General features: G+C 51.3%; 7 protein-coding genes across 7 annotated transcripts; 3 read left to right on the top strand and 4 right to left on the bottom strand.

Annotated features, from left to right (window-relative positions):
* Positions 1 to 239: 239 nt before the first annotated feature.
* On the bottom strand, positions 240 to 1,544 carry QC763_204930 (uncharacterized protein; the record flags this gene model as incomplete). Its single annotated transcript, XM_062909534.1, has 2 exons — positions 467 to 1,544; positions 240 to 405 (listed from the first exon to the last, which is right to left on the bottom strand). The coding sequence occupies exons 1-2, from the start codon at positions 877 to 879 to the stop codon at positions 240 to 242; spliced, it is 579 nt and encodes a 192-aa protein (XP_062768332.1). The 5' UTR covers positions 880 to 1,544.
* Positions 1,545 to 2,080: 536 nt separating this feature from the next.
* Positions 2,081 to 3,433, bottom strand: QC763_0034820 (uncharacterized protein). The gene is made up of 3 exons (XM_062905556.1): positions 2,544 to 3,433; positions 2,303 to 2,472; positions 2,081 to 2,240 (listed from the first exon to the last, which is right to left on the bottom strand). The coding sequence occupies exons 1-3, from the start codon at positions 3,158 to 3,160 to the stop codon at positions 2,203 to 2,205; spliced, it is 825 nt and encodes a 274-aa protein (XP_062768331.1). The 5' UTR covers positions 3,161 to 3,433; the 3' UTR covers positions 2,081 to 2,202.
* A 3,455-nt stretch (positions 3,434 to 6,888) lies between these two features.
* QC763_204910 (uncharacterized protein) lies at positions 6,889 to 8,699 on the top strand (the record flags this gene model as incomplete). Its single annotated transcript, XM_062909533.1, has 2 exons — positions 6,889 to 7,249; positions 7,326 to 8,699. The coding sequence occupies exons 1-2, from the start codon at positions 7,106 to 7,108 to the stop codon at positions 8,697 to 8,699; spliced, it is 1,518 nt and encodes a 505-aa protein (XP_062768330.1). The 5' UTR covers positions 6,889 to 7,105.
* Positions 8,700 to 9,138: 439 nt separating this feature from the next.
* Positions 9,139 to 11,241, top strand: QC763_204900 (uncharacterized protein; the record flags this gene model as incomplete). The annotated part of the gene is made up of 1 exon (XM_062909532.1): positions 9,139 to 11,241. One exon carries the CDS (start codon positions 9,139 to 9,141, stop codon positions 11,239 to 11,241), a length of 2,103 nt encoding a protein of 700 aa, XP_062768329.1.
* A 266-nt stretch (positions 11,242 to 11,507) lies between these two features.
* QC763_204890 (uncharacterized protein) lies at positions 11,508 to 13,723 on the top strand. Its single transcript, XM_062909531.1, has 3 exons — positions 11,508 to 11,683; positions 11,790 to 13,345; positions 13,407 to 13,723. Exons 2-3 carry the CDS (start codon positions 12,304 to 12,306, stop codon positions 13,568 to 13,570), a joined length of 1,206 nt encoding a protein of 401 aa, XP_062768328.1. The 5' UTR covers positions 11,508 to 11,683; positions 11,790 to 12,303; the 3' UTR covers positions 13,571 to 13,723.
* A 555-nt stretch (positions 13,724 to 14,278) lies between these two features.
* QC763_204880 (uncharacterized protein) lies at positions 14,279 to 16,959 on the bottom strand. Its single transcript, XM_062909530.1, is given in 4 exon segments — positions 14,279 to 15,165; positions 15,238 to 16,398; positions 16,417 to 16,671; positions 16,729 to 16,959. The coding sequence occupies 4 exon segments, from the start codon at positions 16,942 to 16,944 to the stop codon at positions 14,980 to 14,982; spliced, it is 1,818 nt and encodes a 605-aa protein (XP_062768327.1). The 5' UTR covers positions 16,945 to 16,959; the 3' UTR covers positions 14,279 to 14,979.
* A 2,352-nt stretch (positions 16,960 to 19,311) lies between these two features.
* On the bottom strand, positions 19,312 to 20,890 carry QC763_0034770 (uncharacterized protein; the record flags this gene model as incomplete). Its single annotated transcript, XM_062905555.1, has 2 exons — positions 19,312 to 20,255; positions 20,680 to 20,890. 2 exons carry the CDS (start codon positions 20,888 to 20,890, stop codon positions 19,948 to 19,950), a joined length of 519 nt encoding a protein of 172 aa, XP_062768326.1. The 3' UTR covers positions 19,312 to 19,947.
* Between the last annotated feature and the right edge of the window lie 500 nt (positions 20,891 to 21,390).

The raw sequence follows: 21,390 nt of genomic DNA, 5'->3' as shown, positions 1-21,390 counted from the left end.
CGGTTTATGTAATAAGCTTCTTTCATCTCATTAAGCATTAACTAACCCAACTTTTCATCAAGCGAGAAACATAATCCTCCTCTCTATGGTATGCGAACAAAAAGAAATAAAACAGATACAACATCGTCGTCGTCTGTCATTTGTACCGTACTCAAGCCATGTACATTGTCTATTTTCATATCCTCATCCCGTCATCAATATCATCGCTGCCCCGCCTTCAATGTTGAGCGCAGTCAAAATCAGGCAATAGCTGAGATCTCATAGGGGACGACGGCCGAGTCGACCTTGCCGCAGGTGATCGTCCTCCTAGAGTAAATGTCGCCCATAGTCCAGTTGGCATTCTGGTAAAAGTCCTCGGTGCAGCCGAGGGTGACGTTTGCTGAGCCCTTGGCAGTGAATGTGATGCTGTTTATCCATGTTAGAAGTCAATTAACCCAAGTCAATGTGCAAAATGGCAACGGCTTACGGGTACTGCGGGTCCTGGTCTCTGCAGGTCCAGCTCTGTTCCACTCTCAACTCGCCGGAAGGCCTGTTGAAGTCAAACTTAGTGGAGCCTCCGCGGAGGGTGTCGTTGCAGCTGTATTGAATGGTGCCGTAGAAGAAGTCATTGATCTGGTTGCTAGCGGCAGAACATTGAACTGTGCTCTTATCGGCGGGGTTGAAGAGGTCGAAGGAGGCGTAGCCCCAGGAGTTTTGGTGTGCGGGGGTGCTAAAGATGAATGAGGCGTGAAAGTCAAAGTTGGATGCCTGCCATTGGAAGTCCTTGAAGGAGGTGTTGGAGCAAGAGGTCCCGTTTGAGGTCGTTTGCCTGGTGGAGATGGGGGAGGCCGAGGTGAGGAAGGGGAGTGCCGCAAGGGAGAGGACGGAAGTGAGATGCATTTTGGAGCGAAGTTAAATGGTATGTGTGGTGTGGTGTGGTGTTGAGAGTGAGTTGAGAAGGTTGAGAAATATGGTGACTGAATCTGTGATGGTGTTTTGATCCACTTGAAGTGACTGGAATGTTGGTTCTGAATATTTGGCTCTGGCCGGGAATATGTCCGGCTTATATTCCGTTCCAAGTTCCAAGCTTCCCCTCCCTCACCGTCAATTCCACCTCGGCATCATGGACCCGGTTGCTCGGAGTGGCAGGCCGTCAATAGAGCTGCGCCATGGGATTTGCACAAACGAGGCAAGGGGCGCGAGGTTCCCTAAGCGGCCTTGAGGCTGCAGATCTTCTCGTGTGTAGTGTAATGCCAGAAGTCGGTGAACTGTGGGACCTGGCTAGAAGCTCAGTGTGATTGGAGAAAAGGGCCCAAAGAACGAGTGTGTAGTTATCCGCTCTTGCATAGATGTGACAGCGGATGCAAACATTGTAGATTGAAGAACTTCGTATTCCAGTGGCTGGCCCATCGTCACAAGACGTCACTGTTGCAACCGCGCTGAATTCCACAAAAGCTGCTGTGCCGCAGCCGGATGCCAGGCCATCGCCAGTGGTGGGGTGCGCCCGAGGGGGTGGGGCAACCCACGGCCATTGCCGGTGCTACGTTGCGCTGGATGCCCACCGCGGTCTCCGCCAGGGCATCATCAACCACGGAGTGCGCGGTCGACCATGGAAAGCTGCTCTCCTTCAACACGCCACAACCAAGAATTGAGTAGTCAAAAGGGCCGGCTCACCGGATACCAGCGGATCGAAAGAGTCAGTCATTGCCGGGTCGGAGACCATGGTTACTTGCAGTCGCTAACAGCACTTCAGGCTGCAGCAATGATCATCACAGACCTGGGCTGCAATTGGGTGTCGATTCGATCTGGCGTTGAGGCATCTTGCCCCTTCTGTTCTATTCTCGTCTTCCACCCCACCTCGGGTACGGACATCACCAGCCCGTCGTTTGGACAGAATCACACGTTTTTCTGCAGCAGCAACGTTGTGTTCTCGTGCACTGCACTGCCAGCTTGTCGGTAACTCTGGCTTTTGTGGAACCATGCTCAAGGCTTGAACCACTCGAGAACTTCTCGGAACAAAAGAACACCATGTTGTACCAGGAATAACGTGTTCAATATGGCATCACTTTTGAGACCAGGGATGTCCATCACCCGAAACATAGGGGACACTCGGTCTTCATTATGGTAAAAAAGTGTCTCTGACTCTGTTTCTGACGTATATTGCAGGAAAATGCCCGAACCCAGGCTGCGGCAGCCCCTCTATCTCCGCATCCTCTACATCGACTAAGATTCCTCCGCAGCGCCGGGAAGTGCTTTGAGCCCTGTCAAAGAATTGTCAGCTGCCATCAAGCAACGCAGGAACTGCTCACGAGATTCCACTTACAGCCATTGATGGGCTCGTCGACCACGGTCGGTACCGAGCACTGGTTCATCGCCGAGATGCTCTGGCTCTTGAGAGTCGGGCAGTTGACGTAGCAGGGACTGTCCATGGCACGCTGTAGCGAGTCGTCCAACCAGCCAAACATGTAGTCACCATGCGATCCGAAGCCAGTCCTATCAACATGTCAGCTGTGTGCAATTCACATCAGGCCGGCCGAAGAACTTACGAATCATCCATCGACCACAGGAAAGGCTGAGACCCATCCTCGGGCCATAAGTCCTTGTTGTTGAACTGCCTTGTGTCCCAGATAACCTCGTACATGAGCTGAGGCACACGCACTGGGTGCGAAGCTGGGCAAGGACCACCGCCTTCGAAGGTTCCAGACTCGGGATATGACATGTGCGCCATGTGATCGGGAGAGTCAAGATTCTTTCCGTCCCAACAGGTTGGGAAACGAACGTTGGACATAATTCCGAAGTTGCATGGCTCCTTGGGGAAATCCATTGTCTCGGGATAGCGCGTGCCAAAAGTCTTGAGGCAGGTGTAGGTGATTTGACGGAACTTGGATGCCTGGGCTCGGTTGCGGTACATGGCCTCGCCGATGAGCATACGGAAGCCAGTCTTGAACGCCGTCACCTTGGAAGTTTGCTGGTAGTTAACCAGGCCGTCTTGCATATAATACACAGTCATACCACCATTGGAACCTTCGAAGCCAGCGTTGGGAATCTGCGGTACTCGATGGACGCTTCCATTTCTCGCCTTGAAGAACAACACTGCTGTCCAGTAGTTGGAAAAGTCTTCGGAGAATTGGCAAGTTGTGCAAGTCGCTTTCTTGGCGATATCACCGGCAGCGGCTTCCATGGAAATATTGAAGGCATTCTGGTTACGTGTCAGTATGTATTCTTGCTCTGTTGTCGGAGTGTCTTACACCACCGATAATCTGATGAAGATGCGGAGATGGTGCCACGCCGGGGTTGACGAGGGGATCGGTTCGCTCAACGACCAACTGAGAACAGCCGAATCGAAGCAGGGCTGACGCCGGAGCGACCAGCGCAAGAGCTGCAGCGGAGCTCCAGTGCATCTTGTCTTTGTCTCCTTTTGTCTCAAACGTTCAGGGGTAAGCTTGGCACACACGTGAAGAAGTCAACAACACCTGACAGTCAAAGGGAAGCAAAATATGTCAGGGAAATCTGGAAGCACCATGGCAGTCTTTATTGAAGGCTCAAATACCACGTCCTCCCCTCCCCTGTATCGGGCCAGCCCGCCAAGGGCTACAAACTGGGACCGCCGCAGCACCCATATCCCTTGATGCATCTCATCGATCAGCAATAACAACGAGTGGATCTCGGTCCGTTTCAGTTCTATGATAATGGAGAGAACTGTTATGGAAGTCAGTTGGAGGCAGTGATCTGAACACAACTGCCGGTGGCCATGGTAGCCGCGAAAGGGGGGTTGCCGCGATGCAATCAATTTATTTACTTTTGAACAGCCTACAACGTTTACTCCTCTCATATTTCCGGCCTATTCAACCCCGCACCTCATTCATTGGAGTTTTCGTGGATGATTGGCCCGCCTGTCTAGGCTGGGCACAATCTATATTGACATTTTCCCGGTTTGGAGGTAGTTGATTGACCGTGACATGCTTTGCTGTATCTTGATATTACATGGGCAAAGATCAACATCGTTAACTCTACATATTGTTCTGATATCAATCACTGATTTGGAAGAGGGCTCGCATTGGTCAAGAAAAAAGTCAGCCTATCTCTTCACTGGACTGGAAGGAATGTGGAAACACTTCATGGCTTCCATGGCACCCATGTATACTTTTCTTATTTCACCTCACCAAAAGCGACACGAATAGCAGACAAAGATCTCCAACTCCCACAGCTCTTTTTCATAATGTGATATCAGATCTTCGGCCTTAGCTGCATTATTAACAATCATCAAGACGGGGCCATCACAGCCGCCCTCCAGGCCATGATGCGGCGGTCCTGGGGGTGCAGATTGGGAAAATGGATCGTCACACTCACTCACACACACTTGTCCAATACAAATCAAGCTACAAATGGCAAACTCTCGGCCCGGGTAACGGCAGCCGGGCCTCATCCGTGGACCATCCACAATGATAAAATTGATTGCCTGCAGTGATGGGATTTTTTGATTTCCACGTGCGGTTATCTCGGACGCGGGTAGAACTCATGCAAAGTATCACGGCTTGGGGCACGAGGTAGGTAGGTTAGAAGGATCGAGATGTTTGCGTTACGCCTGTTGAAGATAGGGATAGCCTTGCTGACGGTCTGGGAAAAGTCAATATCGCATCCAACTGTGCCTTTCTATTTCCGATATGTCAGGTAATCTTGCCATCAGCCGCCAAACCCCTTCCCCTTGAAACCTACCACAGTCTTGGACAACATCCACTCCGTATAAATGCCTCGCAGCAAGCGGCCGTCCTGGATACCTTATGGAAAAGTAACCGCCCTGCTCTCCCCCATTCGTGCTTCTACTCCTCGATGTTCTAGTCTCGGCCTACGATCCAAAAATAAGAACTGGTTCTACTGAGCGGGGTCCCCGATATTATCACTTTTCACGGGGGACGGAAAGGTGAAAGAGGTCTGCATTTCCATGACCAAATGCGATGCTAGGTTGATACTGACGAACAGTTCATCATAAGGGTCGGTGACCGGGGGTGTTGGCCAAGGCCGCGACCAAGACTATATCAACTCGCAAGCTACCTGTTCGGCGTGGTAGTCCTTCTTGTCTGGCATCGCGTTGGTCTGCTGCAAGAACACCGTGAATCGCTTCCGTGTGGTTTTATTCCTAGTTGGGATCCATGTCTGGGGATGTCGCGTTGTTCTCCATGGTACGTCTTGGAGAAAGCCACCACCGTGTCATCTCGCTCGTTGTAGCTCGTCTGTGAATGTGGTCATGATCGGGGAGGGCCGATGGAAAGAAAACCCGCCCTTCCGCCGGACGTGGTCGCTATGAAAATAGCTGGCGTACTGTCTTTGATCAAACAAGGACGCGCAAGAAGGGCATCATAACCTGTGGTACGACCAACACGGAAGAAGCGTACAAGAACTGATGATGTATTCCGGGAGCATCTAGACAGAGCAAACCAATCGGCCAAACCAATATACCCTCACGCCCGTGGGTGTGGGCCAGGACAGAGCCCTGGAAGCAATTTCTGCCTGACCCACGGAGCAACCCACATCGAACACGCCACAGCGAACGACTTCTCGTCACGTCCCTCTTCGCCTGTAGGATATCCTGATACGTCTGCAGTACCGTCTTCTCATCGTGGCTAATGAATCAGAAGAACAGCAAAGTCATGCTGCCTCGCCAGCCGTTGAACCTTGACGGTGATAAATCGATAGGGACCCCAGAATGAGGTTGGGGTCCTCAACAGCAGGTGGTGTGTGATTCACCAAAGACCTGGCGATTTTGATGACCAAGAGTCTGATTTGTATACGGACTCGTTATTTCTGACCTCCTGGGGAGGCAAAGCAGGTAGGACTCATGACCTGTGGGAGCGGGGTTTTCAAAGTTAAGTAAGAGGGGGGGAAAGGGGGCTCAGATAAGGTAAAGGTAAAGCTCAGATGGAATGAAGGTAAAGGTTTAGATGGGATGAAGGTAAGAAAGAATAATCATGGGGGAAGTTATATATGCAAATGTTCGGCGGGCGTCGGGCCGTTTTATACTCCCTCGTAAAATAAAATAGGGTTAAAGGTCATGAACGGGCGGAAATTGTTGCTCACTTGGGACGTTTGTTTTGAGAGCTTTTCGTATCCTTCACAGGTCATTTCTGCCAAGCTACAGGAGGAGGAACGGTGTTGATGTCCTCTCATTAATTGACAAGGTAGTTGGCCAGCTTGTCTTCGGTCTCGACTTGGCGGGGCAAAGGCAGGACAAGATAACAAAGCCTGCCTCGGTTGCTACACCTACAATAAGAGAAGATGAACCCAGTCTGAGGGAAATACATCTTGAATTTGGGAGGTCTGGCCTGCAAAGCGGATGGCCCTAGCTGAGCCGGTGGTGACAGTGACTTTTATAGCCCCCCAGCACCTCACCAACCCTGTACGGCGGGTGTTATTGATGCGTTTGTGATATATCAATTGACTCCTCTACGTGTACAGACACTCGTCACGAAAGAACCATATGGCGCCTTGTCGCGGGCGCTGGTACCGTGTTTTTCTGCTCAGCAATGTATCTATTTTCCACAACACAGAAAAGTCCGAAGTCACGGTGATGTCGGATGTGAAAAAGGCACCGGACAGCTCCTTCACCTTCCATAGGTCTCCCAAGGGGCAGGCGTCGTTGCTTGCGCATGGTACTGGTGGTATGATGACTAGGCGGTAGAATCAACTGTGGTGGTTGGCAAATTGAGTTTGGATAAGGTGAAGTTTGATGTCTTACTCTATATAAAAAGGTTCGGTGTCAAGAAGCTCATCGTCTAGATAAAATAACCCCTGAATCGTGAAAGGGGGCTTCCACGTTGTTTCAACCCTAACCCTAGTGAAGACAAAGAGCTGGTGACAAAACCACCAAAGTCGGCTAGCACACAACGCCACAAATGGACGCCGAGGATTGCACCATCGCCTCAGCTGCAGGGAGGTTGCAGCTCACCCAATTCTCTGCCGTGTGCCTGTCCCGAGTTCCTGGGTCCTTCCCTCCTTCATGCAAATCGCACACCATTTGGAGTGAGACAAGCCGTTCTGCTGTCTCCGATACCTCAAAGTTTGTCGTCGCAGAAGGCGAATTGCGCAACTGTTTTGGAGCGTCTGGGGGTTCAAGACGACAAAGCCAAAAATGAGCTCCACTGGAGCCGGTGAAAATAGGGGGGAACTGCCCCGCCGTCTCCGGGCGCTGGCCCGCCGCGGGTGGAAAGTCCTCCGGGTCAATTGGCATCTCGGGGTTACTGCGTTTGGTGGTCCACCGGTTCACTTCAAGATTGTGAGTATAAAGAAAAAAAAAAACCGCAGAGAAAACAGGAGCGAGGACCAGTTGCTTATCATTGTCCGGCGCGCAGTTCAACGAAAAGTTCGTCCAAAAGTCAAAATGGGTCGATGAACAGGTCTTTCAGGAGATCTTCAGCATCTCGCAATCGCTGTCAGGACCCGCCAGCACAAAAATGCTCTACTGCATCAACCTGCTCCACGGCGGGTTTATGGCGGCATTGTTTAGCTTCCTGCTCTGGAGTCTTCCGGGGGCCATCGGCATGTTTGGCCTCTCCATCGGCGTGTCGAGCATTGACGAGAACCTGCCGCGAATCGTGTATGCGCTGCTCTCCGGCCTCAACTCCGCTACTGTCGGCGTGATTGCGCTGGCGGCGGTGGAGCTGTCCCAGAAGGCCATCACTGATCCATTGACGAGGATAATTGTCTTTGTCACTGCTGCTGCTGGCATGTTGTACAACGCCCTGTGGTACTTTCCCGTCTTGATGCTTGTGTCAGGTGTTGCGACCTTGGTCAATGACTACCGTTGGATCCATCGCCCACTCGGAGCTCTGGTGGGGAAGGTGAAGCGAAAGAGGGCGACGCACCCCGAAGCTGGCCCTCAAAACAGTGCCACAACAACAAGAAACTCCCATGAACTTGGGCCATCGCAACCCGGGCCCAGCTCAGAACTTCCAGTCAGCGAAGATGAGGCCAATAAGAATGAGCGCCCGTCGGGGTCGACTGCTGAGAACGAACCACGCATTGTGCCACAGGAGCTGAGGTTCAACATGTCATGGAAGACTGGCACAGTGATTATCGTGACCTTCTTCCTCAGCTTCATCGTGGCCATGGTACTACGCAGTGTTCTTCCCGACCCCGGCCCTCCCATCCTCTACCGCCTCTTCTCCAACATGTACCTTGCGGGCACAATCATCTTTGGCGGTGGACCCGTCGTCATCCCTTTGCTGCGAGAGTACGTTGTTGCCGAAGGGTGGGTCAGCGCTCGCGACTTTTTGATCGGTCTCGCCCTCATCCAAGCCTTCCCGGGCCCCAACTTCAACATTGCTGTCTTCCTCGGGAGTTTGACGGCCATCAACGCCGGACACAGCTCTGTTGCGGGCGCCTTGATTGCCTGGGTTGCCATCTTCAGCCCAGGCTTGATCTTGGTCCATGGCACCATGGGACTCTGGAGCGCGGCAAGGAACAGGAGATGGGTCAAATCTGTGCTGAGAGGCATCAACGCTGGCGCCGTGGGCTTGATCTATACGGCCGTGTATCGAATCTTCATGGTGGGGTATATTGACCAAGGATTCCAGGCTGGTCGCAGTTTGGGTGATGATCCCTGGTGGGTTGTCATCACAGCTACCAGCTATGTTGGTGGTCGGTACTTCAAGTTGAATGCTCCGTCCGCCATTGTGTTGGGTGGTTTGATGGGCTTGATCAGGTACGGTGTGGTGAATGCTTGAGATGCCAGACGTAAGGTATGGTGGTGTTGTTAAAATGATGCCATTGTTGACGCGTCAAAGTAATGAAGCTCATTCCATCCCCACTTGGCCTTCCGTTGCAGCTGCAGGGAGAAAACGTCGATGACCGCAAAGTGACTGCAAGGGATGAGCCGCTGCCTTTATAACGTGCTGTCTGATGACATTGGTCGGCGGTGACTCACGCCATGATGAGTGGTTGTTGATGTTTCATCGATGATGCAGGGCAGTGGGTGACGGGAGAGCGACGTGGTGGGCGAGTCGCCCACCAGCTTATTACGAATACACGGTATTACAAAGATCCCTGCACGACAGCCCTGCCACAGCGTGTCCACAACAGTATGTTGGCCACTGTCACTCAGCGCTGCCACGTGGCCCGCATCGTATTTACAGTATCTTACACTGCCAAGCCGGCAGTTCGCCAATGCCCCCACCACCCGCCAAAGTCTTAATTCATGTCGTCCCTGGATTCGCCGGGAACGACCTGGACGGGGTGCCCATCCCAAATTCAGGGTGGTATCCATCCTGCCCGTTGATCTCTACAGCTGCCACAATGCTGCTCTTTTCGAGGAATAGAAGCTATGTCTTCTTGATTGCAGGCATCTTTCTATTCGTCTTCCTCGCCATCCGCAAGAGATCATACCAATACTCCTACGTCATTGACCCTTTCCAGAGCTATCACGGCGATGGCAGTGGTGACAATTTCCTGCCCGGCAGTAGTGGGGATCCTAATTATGTCCCCCCGAATGACTATTTCGACGATAACACCGATGACAACGTCAATGACAAGGACCAAAACGACGAGGAAGACACAGCAGACCGGATCGAATGGAGCAAGTTGAAGCCCAATTACCCTGTCCAGGACATGCGCCAGTTTCCAAAGGGCTCCCCACAGTGGCTTCCAAAGGTTCAAAAGTTTATCGAGACTGAACCCGCAGCAGAGCGTCAAGTTCGACTCGAACGCCGAGATGCCGTCAAGAAGGTCTTTCAGCGTTGTTGGAGCTCGTACCGCAAGCACGCCTGGATGAGTGACGAGATCATGCCCATCAGCGGTGGGAAGCGCGATGTCTTTGGCGGCTGGGGAGCAACCTTGGTCGACAGTCTCGACACCCTCTGGATCATGGACCTGAAAGATGAGTTCAAGGAGGCAGTGGAAGCTGCGTCCAGGATCGACTTTTCCAAAGCCCCGGGAGACAAAGTGAACGTATTTGAGACCAACATACGATATCTAGGTGGCTTTCTGGCAGCCTACGACCTAAGTGGCGATAGACGGCTCCTACGTAAAGCAACAGAGGTTGGAGAAATGCTCTATGTCGCCTTCGATACTCCCAACCGCATGCCGATGACAAGATGGGATGCTGTGGATGCATCCAAAAACAAACCCCAGGAAGCCGACGAATCCGTCCTTCTTGCCGAGATTGGCACATTTGCTCTGGAGTTCACCAGGCTTTCTCTCCTCACCAAAGACCCAAAATGGTTCGACGCTGCGCATCGCATCACCGAGCTCCTGCATAAGCAACAAGACACCACGCGTTTCCCAGGAATGTGGCCTGTCATTGTCAACGCCCGCACCACAGAATTCAACCTACATAATGACTTCACCATCGGGGCCATGGCTGACTCTTGGTACGAATATCTCCCAAAGGCTCATGCTCTCGTCGGGGGTCTACTACCACAATATCGCGAAATGTATGAAAAGGCCATGGAGGCAGTCATCAAACGAAATGTCTTCCGGCCTATGCTTCCAGACAACGCCAACGTCCTTGTCTCTGGCCTTGTCTCTGTCTCCCGAAGCGGCGATGACACTGTCTACTCTCTCAAACCAGAAGGCCAGCATCTCGTTTGCTTCGCAGGTGGTATGCTCGCCCTCGGTGGCAAGCTTGTGGAGAATCAAACCCATGTGTCTGTCGGAGAGAAACTGATGGATGGCTGCATCTGGACCTATTCACACATGCCCGTGGGGATCATGCCAGAGACATTCACCATGCTTCCCTGTCCTTTAACAATCTCGCCCGAGAAGCCAGAGTGTACGTTTTCCGAGACCAAGTGGAAAGATGCGATCAAAAGGCAGCTTGAAGCACCCGATGACATCTCCCCTGAAGAGCTCAACTCCCTCATCGCCGAAAAGCACATCTCCAAGGGGTTCACGTCGCTTCCGGATACTCGATACATTCTCCGACCTGAAGCGATCGAGTCGGTATTTATTCTCTACCGCACAACCGGCCGAAAGGACTTGCCTGAAAAAGCATGGAAGATGTTTGAAGCTATCGAGAAGAATACCAAGACTGAGCTCGCCAACGCGGCACTGTCGGATATTACTCGTTATGACCCTGAGAACGAGGATGAGAGCAAACGGTATCCGGAGAAGACGGACTCGATGGAGAGCTTTTGGCTGGGCGAGACGTTGAAGTACTTTTATTTGATGTTCAGTGAGCCGGATTTGATTAGTCTGGATGAGTGGGTTTTTAATACAGAGGCCCATCCGCTAAGGAGGTTGGTGCCTGATTTGAAGGGGCTGTTTGATTGATAGATATTGGGGTGGGTGAATGCGAGGAAAGAACGTAACTGGATATACACAATGATGCTTGGGGGGGGATAATTAGTAATATTTACAAATAGTAAAGATCGGTTTATCAGGTCGACCGTTGCCGTCAGAGTCGGGCGTGTTTGAATGGAAATAGGGGTAGCCTGGTGAGCCATTTTGCTGATCAATCTGTCATGGATGAGACGCCCAGTTTCACAACACGTAAGTGCCTTTACCCATGCGGACCTCAACCTCAAACTGAACCTTTGCCTTTACCTAATCCTGTGTTTCCTGCCCCGATTCAAACAAAGTACCACAATGCTCAAACCGCAAAACGCTCCCAAGCTTTGTCCACCCCACCTCGGCATATCTGCACGAAGCTCCAACCGGTGACAACCATCTATTGTCAACTTAATGTGGCTCGATGTTGTGCCGGCAAGACAAGGTAACACACCTGCTCTGAACCCTAACCCCCACGACTTACACCTCCCCTACCCCACCAACTCCTTTGAGACCTTCACTTCAGCATCCAACAAAGAACACCATCTCAGATCCCGAAAGCCGAATGATACGGTGTGAGCTCCAAAAAGGGAGCTAGCTTACCACGTCGCCTCTTTGATCGAGGTGTGTCGAGGGGAGAATAGCGCCATTAGCATTGCGGGGCAGTATAGCGCTTAAGCCTTCACGTCATCGCAAGCCGAGCACGCCATCCCTCAAATCGATATCGCAATCATCCCAATGCTCTTTCCTGAACGAAATCCCAACGCCCAGCACCGATGTCACTCGGGAGCGGGCTGCCGAAACGTGGGTGCATCATGGCCTCTTCCAATGAGACCTCGGCCCCATTGCAGATGATAGTCTCTGGGCCCAGTCCCGGGATGATCACGCAATCGACAAGATGCCCCCCTTCTATCGAGGACGCCATGTACTTATAAGCCAGACATGTGAGCTCTCGATCAGATCCAAATATTCCATTATCAGATCAAGCTCTCCATTTGGCAGTCATCACCCAGCACTTCCATACCGCCCCCTACCTTACCCACCACCACAGATATACCATACACAATGGCTCCCGGAATCCTAGTAGAAGAGCCTGCGGCTCAACTTCCTCAAGTCACCAAGAGCAACCTCGATGCCCCCCGCCACATCTTCCCTGACGGCATCCGCACATCTGGCCAGCACCCCCCTCTCTACGACGTCCTGAAGCCCTACTCTGAGTTTCCCAAGGAGATCACCGGCCGCACAGTATGGAAGCGTGATGAATTCATCAACAACCCTGAGAAGTGGGTGCACCCCTTCACAGATGAGGAGGTTGCCGAGTTGTCCGCCACCGCCGACGCTTTCATCGCCAGCGGCACACCACTCACCGGCATCTCCAAGGAGAACTTTGTCCTTCCCAAGCTCGGCAAGGTCTTGACTGACCTCCGGGAAGATCTCCTCAACGGCAAGGGCTTTATCCTCTTCAAGCGCTTCCCTGCCGATGTTTGGGGCCCAGAGAAGAACGCCGTTGCCTACATGGGTCTCGGCACCTATCTTGGATACTTTGTCTCTCAGAACGGCCGCGGCCACGTCCTCGGCCACGTCAAGGATGTCGGTGATGACCCGACTCAGATCCACACCGTCCGCATCTATCGCACTGCCGCCCGCCAGTTCTTCCACGCTGATGATGGTGATATCGTCGGTCTTTTGTGCGTACACCGCGCCCAGGAGGGTGGTGAGAGTGACATTGTCTCGGTTCATAACGTCTGGAACATTCTCCAGAAGGAGCACCCTGATGTTGCCGAGACTCTGACCAAGCCGATCTGGTACTTTGACCGCAAGGGTGAGGTCAGCGATGGCCAGGAGGAGTGGGTTCGCCAGCCTATTGTTTACATAGAGAACGGTGGCCAGGGCCGTCTCTACTGCAAGTGGGATCCCTACTATGTCAAGTCTTTGACCAGATTCTCCGACAAGGGTATCATTCCTCCTCTCAGCGAGGAGCAACTTCATGCTCTGAAGGTGCTTGAGGATACCTGCCAGCAGGAGGCTCTGCACATGGTTTTGGAGGTTGGAGACATTCAGTTCTTGAGTAATGCTCACTTGCTCCATGCTCGCACTGCTTACAGGGGTGAGTTTCTTCTTTCGGCTCTCCAACATTGACTTGTTTCCGTGCTAACTTTGGACAATAGACTTTGCCCCTCCCGCTCCCAGAAGACATCTCCTCAGACTCTGGCTCGCCACTCCCGAGGGTGAGGGCGGGTGGGCCCTTCCCATGCCTGACAGCCATGAGAAGAAACGTGGTGGTATCCAGGTCAACGACACTCCTCCTCGTGCGCCTCTTGATGCCGAGTAAATGATGGTTGGATGGGGACAGGCAAAAAAAAAAAAAGATGAAATGATAATGAACAAAAACATAACGTGTACACACAAGGGACAGATGCTTAGATAGCATGTCTCACTCATGTATTTATAAAATGTCGGCTGATGATGAATTGATGATACCACTTATTCTTTTTCATAATTTTGTCTTGGTCTTGGTGATGAATTGATGTGCCTTGGGAGAGGGTTGACTGGCGGGTGAGGTAATCTAGGCAGGCTGATGCGTCGCATCCCTAGGGTGAAGAGTAAATGAGGGTGGAGCAGTTGGTTGGGGCGGGGTGGGTTGACATACCGGCGTATATCGAGCGGGAAACTCACAGTGGGGAGCTCGTTTCTGGACGAGACTGCCTTTTGGTGGCAGCGATGGCTGTGGCGGTGGCTGAGGTGCTTCGACGGCTTGGGAGGGGATGAGAGTTGTAGTGAGATGGGGTGATAATTATGTCTTCTGCCCATTGGGACTATGAGAAGAGGGTTGAGGTTTGCGGGTGGGTGATGTGGTAGTGGATAGGTTGGATGTTGTGAGGAATGACAAAATGATGGTAATGGTGAGGGGGGTATAACCACTGTACTATCCCCCATATCCCCACAGGTTGGCGCCAGTAGGTCTCGAATATACTCTGGGTTAAAGATACAGCCTCACAGAGGTTATTGTGATGAGATGAGATATTGATCCAAGTGGAATTTTTGGTGATGAGGTGGAGGGAGATACTGCAGGTATGGTATATACCATTAGGTATTGATATGGACTTTGAATGATGATTGTTCTTTTTTGAAGGTCAGTTCCGTTGGATACCTTTGGAAGTGATGGAAACCCTGCGCAGAAGAATATGTGATGAAAATGAGGTACAAGCAAGACGCCAAAGAAAAGGAAAGCAAGCCAAATATACCCTCAACCAGCCAACCTATGGGCTCAGGCCAGTGGCCTAAGAGCAACCTCTCTGCCTGACCCACTACCTACCTAGTCCGTAACCTCTCCTCTTACACGAAGTAAGTGAAGAAACATGTTGCTGGGCAAATACCTCTCGTCTTCTTACCCGAACGCTATTAATAGACAAAAAGTACAGGAAACCAGCGAGTTTGCCTAGGCTTGACGGTTCTCCAAGTCCGCAACTAGTCTCGCACAAAGCTCCCGCTTGCTCTCCTTCGCTATTTCATCATCGCTACTATCCACCATGAAGACAACTGAGCACAACGTCGGCATAAAAATCCCCACATGCCCACCTAAAACGATTCAAGTACTCTCGACAGATCCATCTGCGTCGTTCATAATGATCCTCTTTGTCGTAATCGGGAATCTTGTTATAACCAGGGCGGAAGTCCTCATAGTTCTTCAACTCCTCCCAGAACCCAACTTTGAGAAGCATTATACCAAGAGAGTACACGTCATATGCATGGCGGTACCGTCGCCTGCGGATCTGCGTGCTTTGCCGGGTACTGATAATAGTCGAGTGTAAAGCCAGCAATGTTTAGATCTTTTGTTTGTTCCGGTTCTTTGGTCTTGTTCAGTATATCGCGGCCATATATACTAGCTGGCCGGGGGAATATCCTTCCATGCTTTTCCTCTGAATCCTTGCTTGAGGAGTCATCGGTATCCCGCCAGGTGTATGTAGTGTGATGTTTTAGTGTATTACGGGAATCCACTAGGGGCTTTCTAAGTTCATCCTTTTGAGAGGAAGGTTTGCGCGTTTCATGCTTGATGTCGTCTGGCCGAGAAAAAATATAGCCCATCAGGATAGGCTTCGAAACATCTATTTCAATTTTGATTTCATAGCGGTCGTCTTGGAGCGTGCTCACGTGTTTCGGAAAGAACATGACAGACTCTGCAAGTATGTTCTTGTGTAGCCACCCGCTTGAGTGAAGCATGCAGACGGCACGCACAAGACTTCTGGCAAGCTCAAATCGCGAACCCAGTGTTGACCGGATGCCATCCATTTTCCTGGTCCCAAGAAGGGATTTTAGTCGAACAAGTGCACGGAGCTTCAGATTCTCCGCTGGCTGCTGCCGACTGTGAATGCCTATCGTGCTCGGGAGCCTATAGAGGATGCTGCAATCGCCTTCATGGTCCCCTTCAGTATGATCAATCATGCCAGCAATGTTAAGCCCATAGACACTTTTCATTGTATTGTTGCCCCAAAATGTGTTGAAAAAGTTTCGAGTTAGAATCCGAAGTCTGGGATCAGCCGGTCTGATGGGCTTTATCGGCTCGCCATCGTCTTCTTCGTCGCTGCTGACGTCTTTGCCTTCAACCAACAGTCGCGCTCGAATCCGACGGCGCTTGATCTTCCGTTTCTGTTCCGGTGTGAGGTCTAGTGGCGGTCCGCGATAGTCTCGCATTTCCACATAGACAACTTCACCTTCAAACAGAGCAAGACCCTTCCCCAAATACTTCATATTGCGTTCCTCCTCACCGATAGTGGTGAGCTTGCCGTCATCTGTCTGCACCTTGTCCCTGTTTTCGTCTACAGATGCCTTCAATGTAGCCGCTAAAGCCAGCAGTTCGTAGTCCGGCCGCACCGAAGAACCCTTGTCGATCTCTGCATGCTCAGTTGCGACTCTTGAAGTCCACTTCAGCACTGCCGGTGACTCCTGGACAGCCAAACAATCCATGGTAAAGTAGACATTCATCGACTCAAAAGCGTTTTCAGGGCAAAGGCGGTAGAGGGATTCGCTGTGGGATTTCACGTCGGAAATGAATTTTCTGAAGTCATCGTTATCTCTCAGAGCCCACTTAAACTTGTTGAATTTCGAGAGACGTTGCTTGAATTCAGTGATCACAGGCTTGATGTCCTCGATTGTCGTGTTCTAAATGGCTAACTGGACATTGCTGGCCAACTGGGATCCATCCTGAATTGCTTGCGTTGACCGAAACTGGATTCCATATCCTCTGACAAGTTCCTCTTGGTTTGACAGTGTGTCGGCAAGGGCAGAGAGGATGTTGAAGACGCCCTCGGCTTTGAAGCGGTTCTTCAATAGGTAGTTGTGAAGCTTGGTTTGGTTCTGTCTGGTCTGGCCAGGTTGCTGAGTGTCGCCTCCATCCTGAATGCGCCAATGGAAGCCCCAGGCTTTCAGAATGGACTACTGGATGACCAGTTCACGAAGGTGAACCGAAACCTCTTTGTCGGCCGCGTTGACAGTGGTAAAAAAGTTGTAACAATCCCGACATGTTGAGTATAGGGTGGCAATGCCGACGGCAAGTCCAGCAGCGTCGATGTTGATGATGATAGGTAATTGTGTGTGGTAATAATTGGCCAAAAAACACGCCGCGCGGTGGGTTGCCTTTGATAGAAGAATAAAATCTCGGGTCCTGACTATGCCAGAGCTGTCATCATTTAATATTCGAGGTGTCATTTCGCAATGAGAAGAGCCTGATATGCATAAGCACCTGTAGCTGTCTTCAATATTGGCTTGGCCCAACCAGTTAAGATAGGGGTAGTCAACCTCCCAGTGCGCCCTGCAGGTTGCCTGCTCTGACCAGTATCAAGCCCCCAATCGTGTCTGTGTCCAATCTCAACTGAATTCTGCTTGGACATCACGCCGCATCAGCGCGACAAATTACAATGCCTCTGCTTCTGTGGTTGCTCCCAGGGCTCTAGTCCCACCTTTGGCCAGGCCCACACACTCAGGTTGCTCTGAGGGCTTATATTTCGCGTACCTTTCTGTGGCCTTCCTCTGTTTGTCAGATTCTGCTCCATTGCCATAACCTTCCCCCTGCACTTTTTTGCTTCACTTTTGGCGCCAGTCACTTTTCGGCCCACAACTTCCAATTTTCTACAGTTGTTAATCTGTTTTCAGCGCGTTATTCGGGTCTTATGGTAAGATCAGGTGTGAAAACCTGCAGCTGCAAGCCTTGCAGAACACGCATGGTTCGGCAGACAGTCAAAAAGCTGAAAACTGAAATTCTTGAGCTGTGATGTCTCTGCATTGTACCTAGCTTGTATGGAAGACAATAATGAATACAGTGAAGTCCATGGCGAAACTAAGCCCCTATTATTAGGTAAGTACCATTTAAAGTGTGGAAATGTTTGAATCCGACCCCTGGGAACGACCCTGGTGCTTTGTCTGGTTCAGCATCTCTGGCAAATCCGTTCTGTGTCCACGTGTCTGCTCAGCTGAACGAGGTTCTTCACAAAGTGTGTGTTGGAGTTTATGTACCTTATCAGATGCCCTGCAAAGCTCTTGGGTGTTGGCGGAGTTTGGGTCCCAGGCATGTGTTGTAAGTATTTGAGGCACGCCATGATCGAATTGCTAGTATAACAAGACCTTCTTGCAGCAGCTGAACCCCAAAGAAAAAATTATTACCAGGCACGGTAAATAGGCTGTGGTGTGAAGATATGAATTGTTCTTTTTAAGGGTGAAAGTCAAATGTCTCCGCCACATGAAGCCGGAGGCTTGACCATCCCAAACCTTCTTCACGCCCCCTCAACCGTCTCGCCACAAACGAAAAAAAGTCTAAACGTGCCTCAAACCTTCCACCTCACCCACTCGTAACCTTCAACACGCAAAAGTGTCAGAATTCTCGCGAAATCTAAAGCTCTATTCCCGCTTACTCCAAAGTCTCCTTTCTCGTCTTCAACCATCAACATCCATCCGCCCAAGCAAAACATTCTCGAGCGGTCCGCATCAAGAACTTACCGCGTCATCAACTTTAACCGCCGCTTGACTCATTTCCCCCGCGCTTGCAAACTATTCCCAGACATCAACCAACCGTCCGCGCACGCTCCTCCAAACCTCCCCTCTACACCCCCCAACGGATATCTCCAGACATCTCCCGCACGCCAACCAAAGAAATGCCGTCGGAAGATGACTACTTCTTGAGATCATATATCTTGCTGTCTCCAGCGGGGTTTATCGATGAAACCGGTCATCGAGACCCGCACAGGTATTTTTGGGATTATGTTGGTGAGGACGACGAAGAAGAGGTCCCTGTCATGCATACAAGGGCGTTGAAAGAGGGGGAGGACAAGACGTGTGCGATTTGTCTGAACGAGATGGTGGGGGTGGTGGTGGTGGAGGTGCCGGGTTGTGGGCATATTTTTCATGGGGGGTGTCTGCGTGAGTGGTTAAGGGGGGGCAATAAGACTTGTCCGATGTGTCGGGGTAAGATTAAGGGACGGGTGGAGGTAGAGGAGGATGAGGAGGGGGGGTATGTGATGGAGGGAGATGGTGAGGGGTGGATTCAGAGTGAGAGTGAGTGGGTCACTGAAAGTGAGATTGAGAGTGAGAGTGAGAGGGGCAGTGAAAGTGAAAATGGAAGTGAGGGTGAGAGCGAGAGTGAGGGGATGGACTGGGAGCCGAGCGAGAATGAGAATGTCGATATGGATTGGGATTTCGACCAAATTTTCCCGGCGTATCCTGAGCCTCATGGCCCGGTGGTGAGATTTCTAGACTACCTACCTACCTTAGTGATTGATCAAAGGCTGCCGCAGCTAGAGTGGGACGAGTCGCGGACCAGCAGGCGAGGAGAGCTTGTGATACGTCACAGAGAGAGAGTGCAGCTTAGGGAGGAGCAACCGGAGGAAGACTGGGAGGGTTTTAGTGATTGATCGGGCGATCATTCCTTTCCCCTAACGCGCAAAGGAAAAGCCCAGGAAGCTTTTGATGAGGGCGGAGATGTGCAATATGGTTATATGTTTGACGACGATTGGAAATAAAGAGAACAGTCTGCTTCATTATCATCATTAAGCGGTCAAGGAGATTGGTTTACCCAGTAACAACGCACGCAGGATACTCTCTTTGACTCTGGTGTGTACTTGCTCTACGCAAATACCATCATACATAGTTAGGGAAAGCTGAGGACAGAAATGCAGAATTTGCAAATAAACATCAAAATCAGGTTAGGGTAGGTAAGGTAGCTGAACGTTGTGTAAGGCAGGAAGCTCAGCCTGGTTCAGTACCCAACAATGCGGCTGCCGCCAGCTCACCACATCACACCAAAGAGATCCTCCTCGGTGGCCCAACAAAGCTACCAATCAACTCTTCATACATGAACCCATGCACATATGCCTCGCCGATAATCTTGTAACAACCCGAAGTGTCAGTCTCCCTGAGAATGAATGGAACACTGGCTCCCTCAATCACCCAAATCTGATCATAAAGTTCCCCGTCTGGCTCCCTTGTCGATTTTGGGCCTAACCCGAATCTCTCCCTGTCAGTAAGGAAGAATTTTCGGCCGCGGGTAGCCTTCTTCATCAGAGCCTCGTATTTTCGAATTTGCGCCTTTTGAACCTTGGAAAAACAGCGGCTTGCATTCCGCGTGTACTTGGTAGAAGCCCAATCGTTTTGAACCTCTGTATCCTGTAGAGGGCCCTGCTCCTCCGAAAAGCTCAAAATCTTGGTTGCAGCCGCCAAGTGTTAAGCTGGCAGCAGGCTCGAAGATCCTCCGAAGAAGTGGTCCTTCTGGTCGTTTATGTCTTCTTCCAAGATCTCCAGATGATGCCCAAGGTTGGACATGGATTCGGTTTCTGGAGGCCCTTCCAGCTCCTCGCTGCTCTTCTCTGCATAACCTGAGCAATCTGATGACCCTTGGTCCTTCTCCTGCTCACCACCCTCTTGTGTCCGTACACCGTAACTCTCCTCTCTTCTTCTTCCTGTCTTCAGATTTTCCAACGTCATTGGCCAGTCCCGAATCTCGGACGCTGGGAGCTCATCAAGCTGCCTTCCTTCGCAAATCGCTGACAAAAGTGCGACCTTCCTGCAAAGTGAGGGCGCGACCCGCTTTCCACCCAACGTTCCGGACCAACATCCCGAAGCAGACTGCAAACCTGCAAGATATCTCTCAATAACCAATTTGCAAGCCCAGCCGCGAGTTCATAGCCTGTGAACAAAGTTCATCCACCTCGTGTTCCTTGTTCGCTATCAGTGTCCGCCGCAGTGCCTCAGTGCGCGTGACCGAACGGGCCGGTATCACTTTGTACGAGTTTTCCCTGCAGAACACCGTGAGATTGTGCCACTTCCAAGAATTTGGCTTGCCTGGATACTGTGTAGGTCCTTTCACAGCCAGCATCAAGCAAGATGTGAGTATGTCGGCTCGAGAATCCGCCACAGCCCTCACTGTGTCAATGCAATGGCCCGCGACGGACAAACCCCCCTCAGGATGGAAGACGATCTCGCTTGCTTCCGTTAATTTGAAGTTGATATACGAGGCGCAATATCTGCAAGGGTCGGACCCATTGTCAAACGTTTCCGTTTCTAGCCTCGCGCTGAAGTAAGGGACCCAACCGGGAAGGTCCTCGATCTTTCGGTTTGACGGATCGTCAATGTGTGATAGTACAGAGAGACTGTTGGTGTCCTTCATTATGGCCTCTGCTGTCGCCCCAAAAACGGCCTGGGCACTTTGGCGGTAGTTTGGCGCAACAAGTCCCTTTTCCTCTGCAATGTTCAAAAATGCAAATACCTTGTCCTGAGGGTCAGAGGCATTGAGGTTCCGAAAGACCGATATGACAGGAAGTAGACTTAGCCGCTCGTGGAAAGGGCTCAAGGGAACTGAGTCGGCCGGGGCACTGATAATTGTACCCGAGTGATATCCAAATGCACCCGTGGTAAAATCTCGATGTCCCAGCCTCTCTCACTCCGTCCTGTCATTACCATGGTACCTGTGCCCGCCAGGTCCAGGTTCGATCTTTCGCGGATATATCGGAATCCCCGAAGGAAAATGAAAGCATCTCATGGCTCAATTGCCAATCGCTCTGCATGATCCAAAGTGACCCCTTGTTCATCCTCGAGATATCCCGTATGCATTGCAACAAAAGCCTCAGTGTTTGATACGGACCGACCAGTAAGCAGGCCTCGTCCTAA

Source organism: Podospora pseudopauciseta (assembly GCF_035222475.1).
Source record: "Podospora pseudopauciseta strain CBS 411.78 chromosome 2 map unlocalized CBS411.78m_2, whole genome shotgun sequence".
Classification (NCBI taxonomy): domain Eukaryota; kingdom Fungi; phylum Ascomycota; class Sordariomycetes; order Sordariales; family Podosporaceae; genus Podospora; species Podospora pseudopauciseta.
This window is presented reverse-complemented; position numbering and strand designations above follow the sequence as displayed.